The sequence below is a fragment of the Pipistrellus hanaki genome (genome assembly GCF_964339955.1).
Source record: "Pipistrellus hanaki genome assembly, chromosome: 8".
NCBI lineage: Eukaryota > Metazoa > Chordata > Mammalia > Chiroptera > Vespertilionidae > Pipistrellus > Pipistrellus hanaki.
In genome coordinates this window covers 59532150-59550012 of record NC_140510.1, presented here as the reverse complement: position 1 = coordinate 59550012, position 17863 = coordinate 59532150, and the positions used below count along the sequence as shown (strand labels likewise).

General features: G+C 46.7%; 1 protein-coding gene across 2 annotated transcripts in view; it reads left to right on the top strand.

The window, feature by feature from the left end:
* Nucleotides 1-17863, top strand: part of ARMC9 (armadillo repeat containing 9) — a 100709-nt gene that overhangs the window by 48204 nt on the left and 34642 nt on the right. For both annotated transcript variants that reach the window (XM_084891779.1, XM_084891780.1), the window contains exon 19: nt 3862-3917. In XM_084891779.1, coding sequence (XP_084747905.1) covers nt 3862-3917 — 56 coding nt within the window. The remainder of the gene's footprint in view (nt 1-3861; nt 3918-17863) is intronic.

Here is a 17863-nt window from a genome sequence, read left to right as displayed (position 1 = left end):
CGTCAGCAGTATGGCCGAGGCCAGGCAGAGAGATGCCAGATGCCCTTCCCTGGAAGAAGCCTGCAGGTGGCTCCTCCAGCTCACGGTGCACAGCCCAGCTGCACAGGGCAGCCCCTGCTCCAATTAAACCAGAATCCCTGGGGGCCCAGCTGTGAATGCTGTTTAGAGCTTCCAGGTGATTCCAAATGCAGCCAAAGCAGCGAATCCCTGTCTTGGAAACAGGGGAGGCATCGGAGGGCCTCACTGGGCTCCTGGCGGACAGGAGGCAGCGGGACAGCAGCCAGGAGTCTGAGAGCTCGGCTCCCTTCAGGCCGGGCCCGTTTCCACCTGAACCTCTCCCTCCGGTTTTCAGGGAGCAAATATAATCCATCCCAGCATCAGGCGGACAGCAATAGGACTTTATTTTCTGCCTTTGAGCCTCCATTCTGCTGGGTGGACTTAAGAAGAAAATTAAGTGAAAGAAAACCTGGCTGAGGTTACTCCCTAACCTTCTGTGGGGAGGAGCCCAGCTTGGGAAGGTGGCGAATGGCCGGGGAAAGCTGTTCCCTGTCTTCTCCAGGGTCACCACCCGCTGAGGCTTCCTCCCGGGCAGCCCAGGGTCCTGCTGGTCGGGACTCCCCTTCTGGGCCGATGTGTTCAATTTACCGACACTCACCACCTCGCTTCCTGGTCAGCCCTCCCACCTCCCTGGCAGCCAAGAAGCAGGGTGGGCCCCTCACTCTCCATCTCTTTTCCTTCCATAAAACTGGCACTTGGGCCAATTTGCCAAAGAATGTGAGCAGGGAGGGGTCAGTGTATGTTTCTGTCCGGGATGTGCTTTGGCAAGAAGTTATCTGGGCAGAGCTGGGCTGTGTAACCTTGTGTGCTCAGGAAAAGCTTGGGAAATACCTGGTTAACTCAGTAAGTTCCAGCTTAAAGGAAGACTATCTGAAGTATTTCTCTTTTATCTCAAGCGCCTGAGTTATTCTGTATCCAAAGGACAATGGCAGGGCCCAGAGATGATTCCCCAGGAGTCCGCTTCTCTGCCACAGCATTAGAAAGTCGAACATTTGGAGGGAGGGCCAGACTTACAAGCACAAATACCCTAACAAGTGAACCCCCAGCCACGTGATGGACCTGGGGGAGGGGGCTGGAGAACGTCTGTCCAGGCGGCCTCCTCCTCCAGGGCAAACGAGCAGCAGAGTGGGAGGCAGCAGCAGTTCACTAGTGTGAGCCCCGTAAAATGGCATTGCCTTGTTCTAGCTGAGTGAACATAAAACCTGTGATGGGGTTTTCATGCTTTCAAGTCCCTCTCAGCCCTCCAGCGCTGTTTTCCCAATAGAGTTTGGAGATCTTCAAGTACAGAGATCCCAGTACATTTTGGAACCTAACCCACAGGCGGGGAGGACTACTCTGGTAAGGCCTCAGGGGTAACCCCGCCCTCAGCTAGGGGAGCAGATACTGGCGGGTCCCTGAAGAGAGGACAGGAAGGACTGACCCGGCCTCACCGCAGGGGCACCTTCTCAGGGAAAGAAAGGTACTGGCAGCTGCTGAGCCACGCCCTGGTAGTTACTGGGGAGCCACAACCGGGAACAGTGTGGGGCAGGGCTCATGCCCCCTCCCCTCAGAGAGGAAAGCGGAGGTCTCTAAGCACTTCAGTTCCCAGGACTGGGTTGTTCTGAGATAGGATGAGTCTGAACCAGCAGGCTCAGGGATGGGACTATGGCTGGACCAGCCTGTGGCCTCATGAAATGTCTAAGCTTCTTTTTTTTAAGGCATTTCCATACTTGAAAAGAAAGGTTTGTCACTGATGAACATCGCAGCACCTCCATTTTGAAAGCCACTTGCTTGCAGGCCCTTTGGGGAAGGTGGACTTCTGTCATGCTGTCCAGGGGCTGGTGGGGAAGAGAGTCAGGTAATTACGCTTCAATGACAACAGCCTCCTGTCTGCAGAGGAGTGGCTTTTTGACTAAACAGATTCCATGACAACAGCCCAAGAGAGGCATGGAGGCATGCAGGCCCCACAGGTGTGTCCTGCTGCCTGAGGGCCAGCTGCGTCAGGAGGGCCTCACAGGGCTCAGGGAGGGCCTCACAGGGCTCAGGGAGGGCCTCACCGGCTCAGGGAGGGCCTTACAGGCTCCTGGTGGACAGGAGGCAGGGGGGCAGCAGCCAGGAGTCTGAGAGCTTGGCTCCCTTCAGGCCGGGGCTCATTTCCATGGAAACCGGAGGGAGATGTTCAGGTGGAAGTGGGCCTTCCCTTTAGAATGAGGGCTGTTTCGAGGATAGTGGCTGGGCTGAACCAAGGCTTCTGCCTGTTCCCTTCTAGGAAATGGCTTGGGGCTTGATTATTTAGGGTGAGCCTGCCACCAGTCTCTTCAAGAATGACAGCCTTTGATTCCTTCTTTCCTCCTACTTCTTGTTTGACTTCCTTTCCTCTTTCAGGCATTCTTTACTTTCATGTCATCTGTTCAAGAAATGAGTGATAATGAGGAAGGTGCAGAAGGGATACAGAGATGAGTACGTCAGGGGCAGTGTCCCAGGGACTCACTATCCAGTGCAGTGGGTGAGGAGGATACCCAGCCAAGTCAGTAGCCTTCGTCAGTAAACACGGATTGTCCAAAAGTGGTGGTATGACCAGGTTGTAGACAAATGCCGAGTGTGTTCAGGGGAGACACTGGCATCTGCTCAGTGAGGGATGGAGGAAGGCTTCATGGAGGAAAAGTTACAAGTTCTATGAAATGCCTGCTGTGGGCCTGCCCTGGGCCAGGTGCTTTAGTTCTGGCATGCTGTAAGACCCTCCCGACAACCCCAGAAAGTAGTGGTCTCATACCCATTTTACAGACAAAGAAATAGAGACTTATTCTTTCTGTGACTCCACTGTGCTACTAATGTTTTCCTCCTTTGTAAATTCTTTTAAGATCTAGCAGTGAGCCGGGACCAGTTTGGCTCAATGGATAGAGTGTCGGCTTGGGGACTGAAGGGCCCCAGGTTCGATTCCGGTCAAGGGCATGTACCTTGGTTGCGGGCATATCCCCAGTAGGGGGTGTGCAAGAGGCAGCTGATCGATGACTCTCTCTCATTGATGTTTCGAACTCTCTATCTCTCTCCCTTCCACTCTGTACAAAAAGCAATAAAATATATTTAAAAAAAAAAAAAAGATCTAGCAGTGAACCCTGAAGCCTTCAGGAACCCTACCTGCCATGACCACTCCTCCTGGATTAGCCTGTGGTCTCATGACATGTCTAAGATTCTCTCTTTTTTAAAAAGCTTTTCCATATTTGAAAAGAAAAGTTTGTCATTGATGAACATTGAAGCACCTCCATTTTGAAGGCAGCTATGCTCACCACTATACCACCAATGCAGCTTAGCACCTCCATTTTGAAAGCCACTTGCTTGCAGGCCCTTTGTGGAAGGTGGAAAAAACATAGGGTTTAAAAATCAGAATCATTTTGAATCTCAACTCTGTGACTTACTGGGAATGTGGCCATAAGTCCCTTATCCTCTCTGTGTCTCCATCTGCTATAAAATGGGGGTAAGAGGCAACAAAATCTTCGTTAGAATTGAGTGAAATAACATGTGTGGCAGTATCTAGCACAAGGCCTACCAATAATACTCGCTTACTTTCCCCTGAATTCCTCTGAAATTGTGTTGGCTTTTAATTTTTCTCATGCAACTACTAGTATGTTCTGGTAAAGAAGAAGAAAAAAAAGGAAAGATTTATTTAAAATCAAACTATGGCTGAACTGGAACCAGGAGCATGATTGCTTTGATGTGACTTATTCTCACTAGGGTGTTTACAGGTCTCTGCAGAGCCCCAAGAATTTTGCTGACCAAGGCTCCCAACTGTGTTGACAGTCACTCATGGATTTTTTTTCTTTGTAGAAGAGTTCCCGGATGGTGTTGTTGAATCTGATGATGATGAAGATGAAGATGATGAAGTAAGTTGGAGGCTCTTGACATCCATAGGAGCGTTGTCAGGCTATTCTGAGTCCCTTCCTTGCCTTGAAGAGTTAGTCCGGAAAAAGGAGCTTTTTCTCCCTGCTACATTTCTCACGGTTCTGTAGGTTGGCTGGAGTTCAGCTGCAGGGTTTTCTGCTGGTCTTGCTTGGGTGGAATGTGGCTGCTGCCTTCTGTGTCCAAGCTGGCCACGCACCCCCCACGCACCCAGGGCCTCTCTCCACGGCCTCTGATCACTCTGGGGTCTGGCCTAAACTTCCTTATCAGTTGGCTGCTGGTCTCCAAAGAGGGTAGAAGCCACAGCTTCTGATCCTCTTCTGGGCTCAGCAGTCTCAGAACATCTCTTCTGCAGCCTCTGCTCAGGGTGCATCCCAGGACCAGCGGGGGTGTGGGCTGGCAGTTAGACTCCACCAGCAGGAGGTTCAGGGGGGAACTATCAGGGCCATGTCTGAGGTCTGTCCCCCACATGGCGGATGTGCGTCCTGCCACCAGCACGGGGATGCCACACCCCGTGGCACTTGGGGGATTTCTGGGAGGTCGAAAGATAATTCCTCAACAGGAGTGTTTTGCTTTGAAGGGGCCTCCACCTGCCTTAAATGATGGGAACATTGGGCGTGAGGCTCACAGTGAGAATCTGTAGCGTGCAAGTACAGGGTGTGGTTCAGAGCTGGCAGAACTAGCCAGTTTACTTGGTTCTTTTCATTCTTTTGACCTGGGTTTCCTCAGCTGTGAAAAATCTGCTTACATGTTGTTGTAGAGCGTGAAGGCTCAGAAGTAATGTGGGTGTGTCTCGTGAAGTGGTACAGAGAACAGTGGCTCATAGGCTGGAGAGGGGTTTTCAGATGACATACCTTCTCGCTGTTTTCCCTTCAGACCTAGAAAAAACATACCCGCTGCCCTCCGTAGTTCTCTGTAGCACGAAATGACTCGTGTTTCTCCTGTTTTGTGGGGAGTGTAGGCTGGGAGATGCCTTTTTACCTGGAGTGTTGCGTCTTTCCGTTTAAAAGGTGTGTAAATTTTAGAAAGTGAGAGATGCTTTCAGTTGATGTCATCCGATGGGGAGATAGTTCATTGAAGAGCCCTCAGCAGGGAGGACAGCTGCGATGAGCGAGACCTACAAGTGGTGGTCCCTCCTCAGGCCATTGTCTTCACCGGCTGCAGGTGGCACCAGTGAGTGCTCTGGCTCAGTTGGCGTGGGGGGCAAGCACAGTTCTGGACCTCAGCCCACATCCAGGCCAGCAACTCCTCCAGGCCCCTCCCCCCAAAGGTGGGCCGAGGGGGGAGCCGGCCAGCTGCTGGTCACCAGAGAGGTAATGGCAGTAAAATCTGGTTTAGAACGAGGATCAGCACACTTTTTCTGTAAAGAGGAAGATAGTGAATATTTTAGGCTTTGCAGGCCACAAAGTCTCTGTTTCAACCATTCAAAGTAGCAATCAGCAATACATAATTGGATGGCTGTGGCTGTGGCTGTGTTCCCATTCTGTGTCACTAAATTCCCCCCCCCCTCCCCCAAATATTTAAAAATGTAAGGATCCATCTTAGCCTGCTAACCTTCCAAAAACAGGCCTGGTGGCCTAAGGGCCACCTTTGCCAAGCCAGCTCCATGGCCCAGGCTCTCAGGACTGTGATAAGACATGATAAGACCCCACCTATGTGCCTGGCCCTTCAATGCTGTTTTAAATTATATTTTGAGTTACTATTTTATTTAATTTCAATAACTTTTTGTCATCGTGTCCCACAGTTCCTTTCAAGATCCGTTTTTCCCTTTCTGTGTTACCCCTTTGTGTGTATTTTCTGTTTTGTTGCTATTAATTCCTTTATTTTTGTATTGCAAGGGAAAATTCATTTCGTTCAGCTGTTCTAGTGGATGATGGAAATTCAACTTATGGAAATTTCCCTGTGAAAGTAATTATAGTCTACTATAAATGAAGAAATATAGAGATATTTTAATTTTGGGGGCTTTTTGCAACATTGCAGGCTTTTATTGAAAGAGAAATGTTTGAAAATACTTGTGATAACTAGAGTTTTCAGAAAGTTCCTAGAAGGAATTTTTTTAAATATATTTTTATTGATATCAGAGAGAAAGGGAGAGGGAGAGAGAGAGAAAAATATCAATGATGAGGGAGAATCATCGATTGGCTGCCTCCTGCATGCTCCCTACTGGGGATCAAGCCTGCTACCTGGGCATGTGCACTTGATTGGAATTGAACCCGGAACCCTTCAGTCCACAGGCCAATGCTCTATCCACTTAGCCAAACCGGCTAGGGCCCTAGAAGAAGCTTTCATGGGAGATGATAAGGAAAGGACCTGGCATTTGGGGCCAAATCACCTCTGGTGAATAGGGTCAGCAGCTCCTGGACTCTCCCTCCCTCGTAATCCTGACGGTTCACTGCAGAGTGTTAGCAAGAGTGACCTGCTCTTCTCAGCTTCCACCGAGGGCAGGTGCTACTTTTAAAATTGCCTTTAAAATTTAGAAAGTGAGAGATGCTTAGACTAAAGGAAATTTTCCAAAAATCATTTGAGCAAGTGGCACAGTTATTGGAATGTGTCTGTCACTCCCAAGGTGACAACTTTGCAGGAGACAGCAAAGTGACTTTCAGAGCCTTAGAGTCAAACGTCATCTTGCTCAGGAATGTAAAATATTCTTTAATGTAATATTTAGGCCCAAAACACAGATAGTGGCACCATTGTTTTCAGTTGGCTGCTTCGTGTCTCAGAAGATACAGCAGCTCTGTTGGATTGAGCTGAAATCCTGCACTTACAGCTTCAGCAGGCGTCCTGCTCCACTGGACACACTCAGCAGACCCCCAGGTGCAAAATCTAATGTTTTCTGTCTAATTCATGAAAATGGAACAACTTGTTCCGATTGTTAACACTTACGTAGTAGTTATGACTGATACACATACAATTCTGTGCCAGAATTTTAAAAAATTTAAAGGTGGATCTAGAAATGTGTTTTGTGTCTTGTAGACTATCCAATATATAATGTCAGATGGAAAAAGGAAATTGCAAAGTAATGTGCGCAGTGTGATTCTATTTCAGAAAAAAATAAACATATAAAACACACATCCTTCTGAATTATATATGTGCTTATATCGATATATGTCCATGTAGAGGAAAGTTGTGGGAGTTCCGCCCTCTTTGTTACCCCAGACACTACCTGGGGCGGTAGGGAGGAGGAAGTGTAGGTAAGAGGTGAAGAGAGGACTGATCAGTGAAAGTGGGAAGTGAAAAGGGCTCGAGGAATCAGTGGATCAGAGGTCATTTGCAGAGCAGACTAATGGCCTAGAAGTTCCTGGCCTTCTGGGAACTTCCTGAAAACTCTAATTATCATTTGCGGAGCAGACTGATGGGGCAAAGGCCAAACTGAGTAGTTGAGGAGCATGAGCAAGGGAGAGAATGGAGCTGATAAGTACATACAGCTCTTTCCACAGAAGCTTAGATGGGAGACAGACTGATGGGGCAAAGGCCAAACTGAGTGGTTGAGGAGCACGAGGAAGGAAGAAAATGGTGCTGATAAGTACATACAGCTCTTTCCACAGAAGCTTAGATAGGAGATGATAAGGAAAGGACCTGGCATTTGGGGCCAACTCAACTCTGGTGAATCAGGTCAGCAGCTCCTGGACTCTCCCTCCCTAATGATCCTGACCATTCACTGCAGAGTGTTAGCAAGGGTGACCTGCTCTACTCAGCTCCCACCGAGGGCTGTGAGCAAGAGCAGAGTGGATGGTAGCTAAACAGGGCATTTTTGGTTTGTTTTCATTTGCAGGAGCCCTGAGCATGTTACAGTGCATATTAGAAGAGTCCAGGAGAGAGGGAAGGGAGAGGCTGAACATTGACGGCAGGAGGAGAGAGACATTGCGTCAGGGCAAATGTTTCCATTATTTCCTAAGTTGCTTCTTATAAGTTGCTTGGCCCACAAGCTCCAGACCCTTTCTTCAGAGAAATGAAACCCTCATTAGATTAGCTTGGACAGGACACACAAGATCATGGACAGAAGAGAAGTACTATTTAAGAGGTCAAGCACATTTTATCTAGTGCTTTGAAGAAATGTATTGTTTAATACAATTTATTAGTCTTTAGGTATTGGGAAGCTATCAAGCTCACAGTAGCGATACAAGTGGGGTTTTTTATTATTTTCTCTTGACATTTCAAATTTTATTATTGATAATAGATACCATCCATTGTTCTCCTTGAAGTGGCAGATTCCCCTCATTAGTTTTTGAGGAAATGTCTGCCAAAACCCAAGTCTGACGAACCAGTTTGTCTGTCATTCTTTCAGGCAAAAATAGTGTTCCTTGAAAAAAGTTCCTCATTCAGCTGGCAGCTCGTCTCCTCTGGAAAACCATCATGTGCATCCCAATGCTACACAGATGGGCCACAACAGGCAGGATTTAATAACATTAATTCCAGCTGTTTCATCAAGGACACTGCTAAATGAAACTCTGTCTGTCACATTCCTATCACCTACCTGTCATCTTTATCTGTCTACCTACCTGGTGGCAGTGGAGAACACAGTGATTGACTACACAGGGTTTGGTAGCATTGCCTAACTAGGGGTGTCGAACTCAATCAGAGAAGGGGCCAAAATCTAAAATCCAGCCTAAATCGCGGGCCGAATGGTTTACTGAACAGTCATAAACTGACAATGTCATAAACTGACAGCGGAGTGCAGTGATGACAGCGCAGTGCGGGCCACATTGCAAGGCCTGGCAGGCTGGATTTGGCCCGCGGGCCTTGTGTTTGACACATGTGGCCTAATCGATGCTCACACACTGGTGGTTTTCCCTTCATTGCTTTTGCACCATCAGTGCAGACGTCAGGGCAGCTGTTCCAGGATAAAAGGGAAAGTCAATAAAAGTGTTCAATACGTTAAGTATTTTAGCCAACACCAGTTGTGTTTTGTTTCCAAGCATTTCCATAAAAGATCTTTGATGAGGAGTTACTGTTGACACTGGATAAATGCAAGGCAAATAGCAAGACCAGGCATAATTCTGCAAATGAGATATTAATTCACCATTTATGTTTGCAGCTTAATCTTTATTCAACAAGCTACTGTTTTATTGGAAAGGAGCATGCTGTAATTCTTTCCCAGTTTCTGGTCCAGCAGGCATCAGCAACATCAGCTGCACAAGGCCCTGGTCATGTTTCTCCAACCAAGACAGTGCAATAACTTACCCTTCCAGGTTCTTTCGTGGCCTTGTTTTTTACATATTTTTTGTGAGAGGACAAACTTTTAGTTGTATAGAAAAAAATAATAATGGAGAGAGTTCCTATACCCATCATGCAGCTTCAGTGGCTTTTAAATCTAGTTTGAAAAGTTATGACATTTTCAGTTTTTACTTTTAAAGAAAATACATCTATAATTTGTATAATTGTAAAATATATATACATCTATTTTTAAAATATCCAAATTCTGCCGGAACCAGTTTGGCTCAGTGGATAGAATGTCGGCTTGCGGACTGAAAGATCCCAGGTTCGATTCCGGTCAAGGGCATGTACCTTGGTTACAGGCACATCCCCAGCGGGGAGAGGGGGTGTGTGCAGGAGGCAGCTCATCGATGTTTCTCTTTCATCGATGTTTCTAACTCTCTATCCCCTTCCCTTCCTCTCTGTAAAAAAATCAATAAAATATATTTTTAATAAATAAAATGTCCAAATTCTTTTTCTTTAAACTCTTACTAATTGGTCTCAAAATCATACCTCAGCTTCTCTGGCATGTAAAACTATTCTAATTTGTTCTGTTGCATAAGACACAATAAGGTAAATTATTGACCTCTATAAAACAGGGAAAGATTGTGTCCATCATATTTCTGTTTTTTATCTGCAGTTTTGCCCTTGTAATAGCTTCCTCCCTCTGTAAGTCACAGAACTTTCTGATGAGTCAGTTTCACTTTCTCAGCATCTTTCCATCAGTGGTGCAGCTTTAAGTTAAGAAAGCAAGTCCTGCCAAAACCAGTTTGGCTGAGTTGATAAAGCGTCGGCCTACGGACTGAAAGGTCCCGGGTTCGATTCCAGTCAAGGACATGTACCTTGGTTGCAGGCACATCCCCAGCTGAGTGTGCAAGAGGCAGCTGATCGATGTTTCTCTGTCATCGATGTTTCTAACTCTCTAGCCCTCTCTCTTCCTCTCTGTAAAATATCAATAAAATATATAAGAAAAAAACAAAAACAAAACAAAGAAAGCAAGTCCTTTCCTCTCCCTTTTATAAGCCAGTGATCAATCCTTAAAACCATAGGAAAAGGGTATTATGAACAAATGTTCTTGTCTTTTATCTTTTATTTTAGAATGAATGAGTCTTGTTTTGTTTTTTTTTAAATCCTCACCTGAGGATATGTTTTTCATTGATTCTAGAGAGAAAGGAAAGAAGAGGGAGGGAGGGAGGGAAGGATGGAGAAAGGGAGGAAAGGAAGGAGGGAGGAAGGGAGGGAGGGAGGGAGGGAGGGAGGGAGGGAGGGAAAAAGAGAGAGAAAAAGAAACATCAATGTGAGAGAGAAACATCAATCAGGGCATAGAACCTGCAACCTGGGTATGTGCCTTGACTGGGAATAAAACCTGTGATCCTTCAGTGCATAGGTCCAACCAACTGAGCCACTTCAGCCAGGGCCACTTGGATCTTCAATTTTTAAATAGTAACAGTTTTAGAGATATTTTTAAAACTCAGAAAAGTTTCTTTTGATTATAAAAATACTATTGTAAATAAAACAGTAAGTGTACTTCTAGCCCATTTTTGCATAGGAAAAAGGAAAACTTAAGATTTCAAAATAATGATTTATTGGGTGTTAATGAAGCAGAGCAGTTATAGTAGATATACCTAAAGATGGCTAGGAAAAGCACAGTAGAATTACTAAGAACAAACTTAGCTATGAAAATCTAGAAAACACAGGGATACTGAAGCATACATTACATTATCTATAGGGTTTGAGCACCATGGTCACATAGCCTCTAGAAAAACCTCAGTAGATAAGAGAGTAAAAAAGACAGATCTTATTATTACATTAAAATAACTATATTGTTTTATGTATGTATTATACATACATACATCTGTTGAATATAATATCCTATATAATAAAGAGGTGATTTGAAAATTGACCATCACTCCAACACACAAGATGGCTGCCCCCATGTGGACACAAGATGGCCACCACAAGATGTCCTGCAGAGGAGGACAGTTGGGGATGACCAGGACTGCAGGGGAGGGCAGTTAGGGGTGACCGGCTGACAAGGGAGGGCAGTTAGGGGTGACCAGGCTGGAAGGGGAGGGCAGTTAGGGGCAGTCGGGCTGCAGTTAGGCGTCAATCAAGCTGGCAAGGGAGTGGTTACGGGGTGCTTAGGCAGGCAGGCAGGCGAGTGGTTGGGGGCCAGCAGTCTAGGATTGGATAGGTGCTGGCTAGGCTGAGGAACACACACACACCCCATGCATGAATTTCATGCACCGAGCCTCTAGTCTATATATATAAAAGCCTAAGTGACCATTATGACCAAGCAACTGGTCACTATGATGGGCACTGACCACCAGGAGGCAGATGCCCAATGCAGGAGCTGCCTTCAGGTGGTCAGTGCACTCCCACAGCGAACCTTGTGCAGCCTGCCAATCTCCCGCAGTCCCTCCCCCCGGTCTGGGCAAGATGACCCCAATTGGCCCTGATTGGCCAGACCAAGGGACCCCACCCATGCACAAATTAGTGCACCAGGCTTCTAGTATAATAATAATAATATACTATTGTGAACATAGTTTAGACTTCAGAAACCCCTGAACAGGTCTTGAGACCTCCAAAGTTTCCCCAGACCACACTTAAAGAACCATTGGTTTACAGTTTTGTTGTATATAATGTTTATGAGTTTGGGCATTAAAAGTTTCTCTTCATGTCCTGGCTGGTGTTGCTCAGTGGATAGACCGTCAGCCTGCGGACTGAAGTGTTCCAGGTTCCATTCCAGTCAAGGGCACATGTCTGGATTGCAGGCTCCATCCCCAGTTGGGGGGTGGGGGCAGTGCAAGAGGCAGCCAATCCATGATTCTCTTTCATCATTGATCTCTCTCTCTCTCTCTCCCTCTCTCTCCCCCCCTACCTCCCACCCTCCCTTCCTCTCCCCACTTCTCCCTTCCTCTCTGAAATCAATAAAAAAAAATATATTTTTTATAAAAGTTTCTCTTCCTAAAATATATATGATTTTTCATCTTTTCCTAGGAGCTGGAATAGTTTTTTTGTCTTATCAGTTCTTCTGCCTCCACCCCTTCCACCTGACCCCATGTTCTATGTACACACTCTGAGGAGAGGAAGTTGGTCAGGTGCCGGGAGGAGGAGAATGCTGGTGGTGGGTCTACCACTGACCCCCCCAGGTGACTGTGGTAAACTCAGACCCAGTGACCTTCCCATGTGGTTGACTGTGACACAGGAAGGCTAGACCTTTTCTTGCCTTCCTCTTAACCATATTTGCTAAAGCATCAGTGTAGAAAGCAGAAAATTGGGTCTTGTTCCTCTTTTTAAATTCTCACCAAGGATATGTTTTTATTAATTTTTTTTTTTTTTTTTTTTTTTTTTTTTTGGTGTACAGGATGATGCTCCAACCAGCTGAGCCCCCTGGCCAGGGCTGGGTCCTGTTTCTTTTTTAAAAATTCCATGTCACTACTTTTCAAAGTAAAACTTAATATGATGCTCTCTTTAGATACATTTACCAATACAAGGCCCTCAGTATCCAAAGGAAAGGCAGCCTCGGGCAGTAGAACTGAATCGGCTTCTCTGAGAATAATGAACATCAAAGCACTTGGCATGGTTCCCGGGCCATTGTAAGCCCTCGGTGAATGTTCGCTCCCAGGATTGCTGTCACGGTGATTATATCATCGTCGCCCATACATTGGCGCTGTCGCCAGCTTCAGGTTCCCATGCCTGGCTACAGCGAACAATGCCAATACCAGAGTCCCTGCACCTGGCATCCCATTGTGCTCTGGCTCTGATTGGCCCGTGGGTGCCAGAGATGAGCATGTAGCCTTGGGCGTGGTAAAACATAGTGTATTAGTAGGAAATCTGAGGTTCAGTAAGGCTAACAGGTCAGAAGACAGTCGGCTTCGAAGAGCTAGTTTGTTACAGTCCCCAGGAGGCAGGGTGTGCCGTGTCCTGGGACTGCACGGGGAGCACCGGGCCACGTGGCCAACGGCCTTTGATGTGGTCTCTGTGGGAAGGAATGGGCGAGACAAGGGAGCTGGTTTAGGACTGACTAGTTCGAATGGTTTCAGTGGGCTCTGGGCAAGAAGGCTGACTCTGGTTATCTGGTCCCTGGCCCTGGGGTGATGAGGGCAGGTGGACAATGGCCCAGGGTGTGAGTCTGGAGTTGGGTGTGGGCTCTGGATTGGTTGGTTTGCATTTGAAGATACACTCCCAAGTGAGTGTTTTACTATCTCCAGGAATTGGCTAGCTCTGGGAGAGATGGTCCCCAGGGTCAGGAAGGCCCCAGATGTCAGAGCATTAGAAGAGAGAAAATAAAAGACACAGTTAAGCCCGGAGGCTATGAGCCTAGCCCTCCCAAACTCTCAGCCTCACCTCCCCTTTCTCCCTGAAGTGGACTCTGCAAGCGTGAAGAAGCTCAGAGACCTTGTGTGGTCTCAGACCTTCCCTGATTTTCCTGCTTCCTCCATCCCACCATTGCCGCTGCTAGGGTCCAGGCAGGGACAATTCCTGCCATACTCATATCTGGTCATCTGGGTCATTGATCCCCTTCATATTCACCCAACTGATAAAGGCCAAAGTCTTTCAAAAGGAACTTTTATTTAAAAACATAGCAGCCCTGCCTGGTCAGTGTTGCTCAGTGGTTGAGTGTCAGCCTATGAAGTAGGAAGTCAGGATTCAATTACTGGTCAGGGCACATGCCTGGGTTGCTGGTTCAGTCCCCAGTAGCAGGTGTGTAGGAATCAGCCAATCAATAATTTTCTCTCATCATTGATGTTTCTACCTCTCTCTACCTCTCCCGTCCTGAAATCAATAAAAAAATATATATTAAAAAATAAATAAGAGCATTTTATTAAATATATATATATATAGCAGCCCTGACTAGATGGCTCAATTGGATGGAGTATCGTCCTATACACCAAAAGATGGTGGGTTTGATGCCCTGTCATGGCACATACCCAGGTTGTGGTTCCATCCCCGGTTGGGGCATATACGAGAGGCAACTTACCAGTGTTTTTCTCCTACATCGATGCTTCTCTCTCTCTCTCTCTCCCTCCCTCTCTCTCTAAAATAGTAAACATATCCTTGGGTGAGAAGTAAACAAAAACACACATAGCAAATAAGAGAGGGTGGGCATCCCAGCCAAGGAATGCCAAGAGCTGGGAGCATGGGCCTGACACCTACCAAGGATGGTTCACCTTGGCCTCAGCGTGGGCACAGGGTGGCAGACAAGGCTAGAATGGTGATCTGGAGCCAGGCTGCAGAAAATGGAGAACCACTGAGTAATTGTGAGCCCAGGGGGCGAAGGCTGGGGGGGCGGGGGGCGCCTGCAAACAGAACTGTGCCTTAGGAAGAGTCATCTGGTGTCAGTGTGCAACTTCACTGCAGACCCAGGAAGCTTAGGAATACTTAGCTTGCTATGTGCAGGCTGGGGCCAGGAGCTTACCGAGCTTCCTTTCATTTATTCCACATGCCCCTCTGCCCAGTGGGTTCTGTTTTTGGCCCTATTTTATGGACAAGAAACTAAAGTTTAGGGAGGTTCAGAAACTTGTTACAGGGGCAGTAATTGGTGGAACTGAGATTCAAACCCTGGCAGGTGTGCAAGCCTGTGGGCCTGCCCTCCCTTGCGCTGCACGCACAGTGGCAGTGAGGTTAGCCTTGGCCGAGGGCTCCTGGAGGGCAAAACCGGCAGGAATGGGTAACTGACGGGCATGTCATTAGGCCTGAAGGCTGGCATCTTGGACCCCCGGTAGATGGGATGGTGATGATGCCTTTAAAAAAGCGGGGAACACGGGTGAGGGGTGGGGTGCATGACGTGGAGGGTGAACTTGATTTTATGAACTAGGGGCACATACCGTTATCTCGCTAACACAGAAGATGGGGTTTCTGAGCGGGTTTCCCTCAAGTGCCTTTGCCATTGTGGAGTGCGTGGGCCATGCCTCCTTTCTCCCGGCCACCTTCCTGCATAACCTGTGGGATGGCTGACCCACCTGGCGCTTCTTCAGGTACATGTTCAAGAGCCAGCAGCAAGCTGTTCTCCACGAACTGCTCTGCTGGGCCCCACAGTGGTCAGCTTGCTTGGCACAGTGCAGATACACTTTTAATTCCATTACCTAATTGGCAAAGAACTGTCTGTCTTATGTCTGCATCGCTTACTGGGCCTTTTCCATTATTTAACCAAGTCCATTAAAAAAGTGTTCCCAATTAAAGCTTTTGCCTTTTTTCTCGCTCTAAATTCATTTATTTCCATAACACGGCTCCTGTGCTGTCCGACATTGGCTGGAATAAACTGCCCAACAGGCTGACTCATGGCCACTTCCCTCATTCCCACTGGTTTCTATGGGAATAGACGTCCCAGGGCTCACAACAAGGTAAGGCTCAGAGACACCTGATGATTTTCGGGCATTTACATACCTTCTTGTCCATGGAAACAGATGCTGAGATGGTTGACCAGTGCTCTACAGTAAAACTTTTCTTATCTAGTCCTAATATATAAAAACCCAGCCCTGGCTTGTTTGGCTCAGTGGATAGAGTGTCAGCCTACGGACTGAAGGGTCCCAGGTTCGATCCTTGTCAAGGGTACATGACCTGGTTGTGGGTTTGCTCCCCCCCGCCCCCCCCCCGGGGGGAGGGTGCAGGAGGCAACCGATCAATGATTCCCTCTCATCGTTAATGTTTCTATCTCTCTCTTCCTCTCTGAAATCAATAAAAATATATTTAAAAAAAAAAAAAAAGAAAAAGAAAAAAAAAAAAAACAGGGTCTGTAATGCCCAAAATGACCGAAAGCTCAACAGAACACCAGAAGTCAGTCCTGCAGTCAGTGCTGGGTTGCTGTGATGACCCAGCACTGACTGCCAAGGGGACTGCAGATCAGGCCCAGAGAGAGGCCCAGAGAGAGAGGCAGGATCTGATCCGCAGTCTCCGTGGCAGGTGTTGATCAACCGTTGCCTCTCTTTCTCTTAGGGCTCCGCCAGCAGCTAGGCCTCTGTTTCTCTCCAGGCCTCTTTGGGGGCTGCTGATCAGCCCCGCCTCCCTTATCAGGCCCAGAGATAGGCCCAGAGACTGGCATAGAAACTGACCAATCAGAACCAAATCTGGGTGAACTGTGAGAAGCTAATGTGAGATCAGGCCAGCAGAGGAGAGCAGCTGGGGGTGATCAGGCAGGCAGGCAGGCAGGCAGAGAAGTTAGGGGCAATCAGGCAGGCAGGCAGAGGGGTTAGGGGCAATCAGGCAGGCAGGCAGAGGCAGTTAGGGGCGATCAGGCAGGTGAGCAGTTAGGAGCCAGCGGTCCCAGATTGTGAGAGGGATGTCCCCCCTCTGTGCACAAATTTCATGCACCAGGTCACTAGTTTTTTATAAATACCAAAGCAATTCATGGCTTTTCCCTATTATCACATATTTTTGGAATAATAGTACCTTTTTGTAGTGAGGCATGTAAATTTCTAATTTTGACCTATTATATTTGATAAATCCTTATACTTAAGTGCATTCTACCTTGGCTCAAACGAGAGTTTATCAATTTGGGCACTGTTGCCATTTTTGGCCAGATAATTCTTGGTGCTAGGGCTGTCCTGTGCATTGTGGGATGTTTAACAGCATCCCTGGCCTCCCCCCCCGTAGATTCCTGTGTTATCCACCTCACTCCAAAGTTGTGATAACCAAAAGTGTTTCCAGACATAGCTGAATGTCCCCTGGGAGGCAAAAGCATATCTAGTTGATGGCCACTGGCATTGCAGAGACTTGCTCTATGCTTCTCTCTAAGAGTTTTTTTAGTGTTAGCTTTTAATTTAGATCTAGGATCATTTTTAGTTAATGTTTGTGTATGATGTGAGATAAAGATCTAACATTTAGTGTAATGTTTAATCTTGCTATTTGCCATTTAATTTCTGTTTATCACGTGTTTGTTCCTCTATTCTTCCTGCCTTCTTTTATATTAAAATTTTTAAAAGTCCTCCCCCAAGGATGTTTTTCCATTTAATTCTGGTCAAGGGCATGTACCTGGATTGCAGGTTTGATCCCCAGCCCCAGTTAGGTGCAGGTGGTAAGCAACCAATCAATTGTCTCTCTCACAGCAATGTTTCTCTCTCTCTCTTTCCCTCTCTCTCTCTCTCCCTCTCTTTCTCTCTCTCTCTCTCCCTCTCCCTCTCTTTCTCCCCCTTCATCCCTTCCTCCCTCCCTCTCTCACTCCCTCCCTTTCTCACTCCCTCACTCACTCCCTCACTCATTCCCTCACTCACTCTTTCCCTCTCTCCTTCCCTCCCACTCACCGAAATATCAATGGGAAAGATATCCTTGGGTGAGGATTAATAAAACAAGCCAAAAATAAAAATAAAAATCTGGAACTGTCTCTATTTCACCTTTATTTTTGAAGAATACTTTCACTAAGTTAGACCCCTTGATCAACAGGTTTTTCTCTAACACTTTGAATATGTCATTCTATCCATTGTTCCTGAGGAGAATCCAGCTATTATTTGTCATTTATCATTGTTTCCCTATGTGATGAGTTATTTTTCTCTTGTTACTTAAGATTTTCTCCCTAGCTTTGGCTCCCAGCAATTTGATGTGCCTAGGTGTGGTTTCCTTTATCCTTTTTAGAGTTCATTTAGTTTCTTTGATATAAAAGTTAGTTTTTCACCAAATTTTGGAAGTGTTTACCATTATTTATTCAAGTATTTTTTTCTGTCCCTTTCTCTCTCTCCTCTCCTTAAAATCCAATTACACACATATTAGAATACTCAATATTGTCTAATAGCTCTCAGAA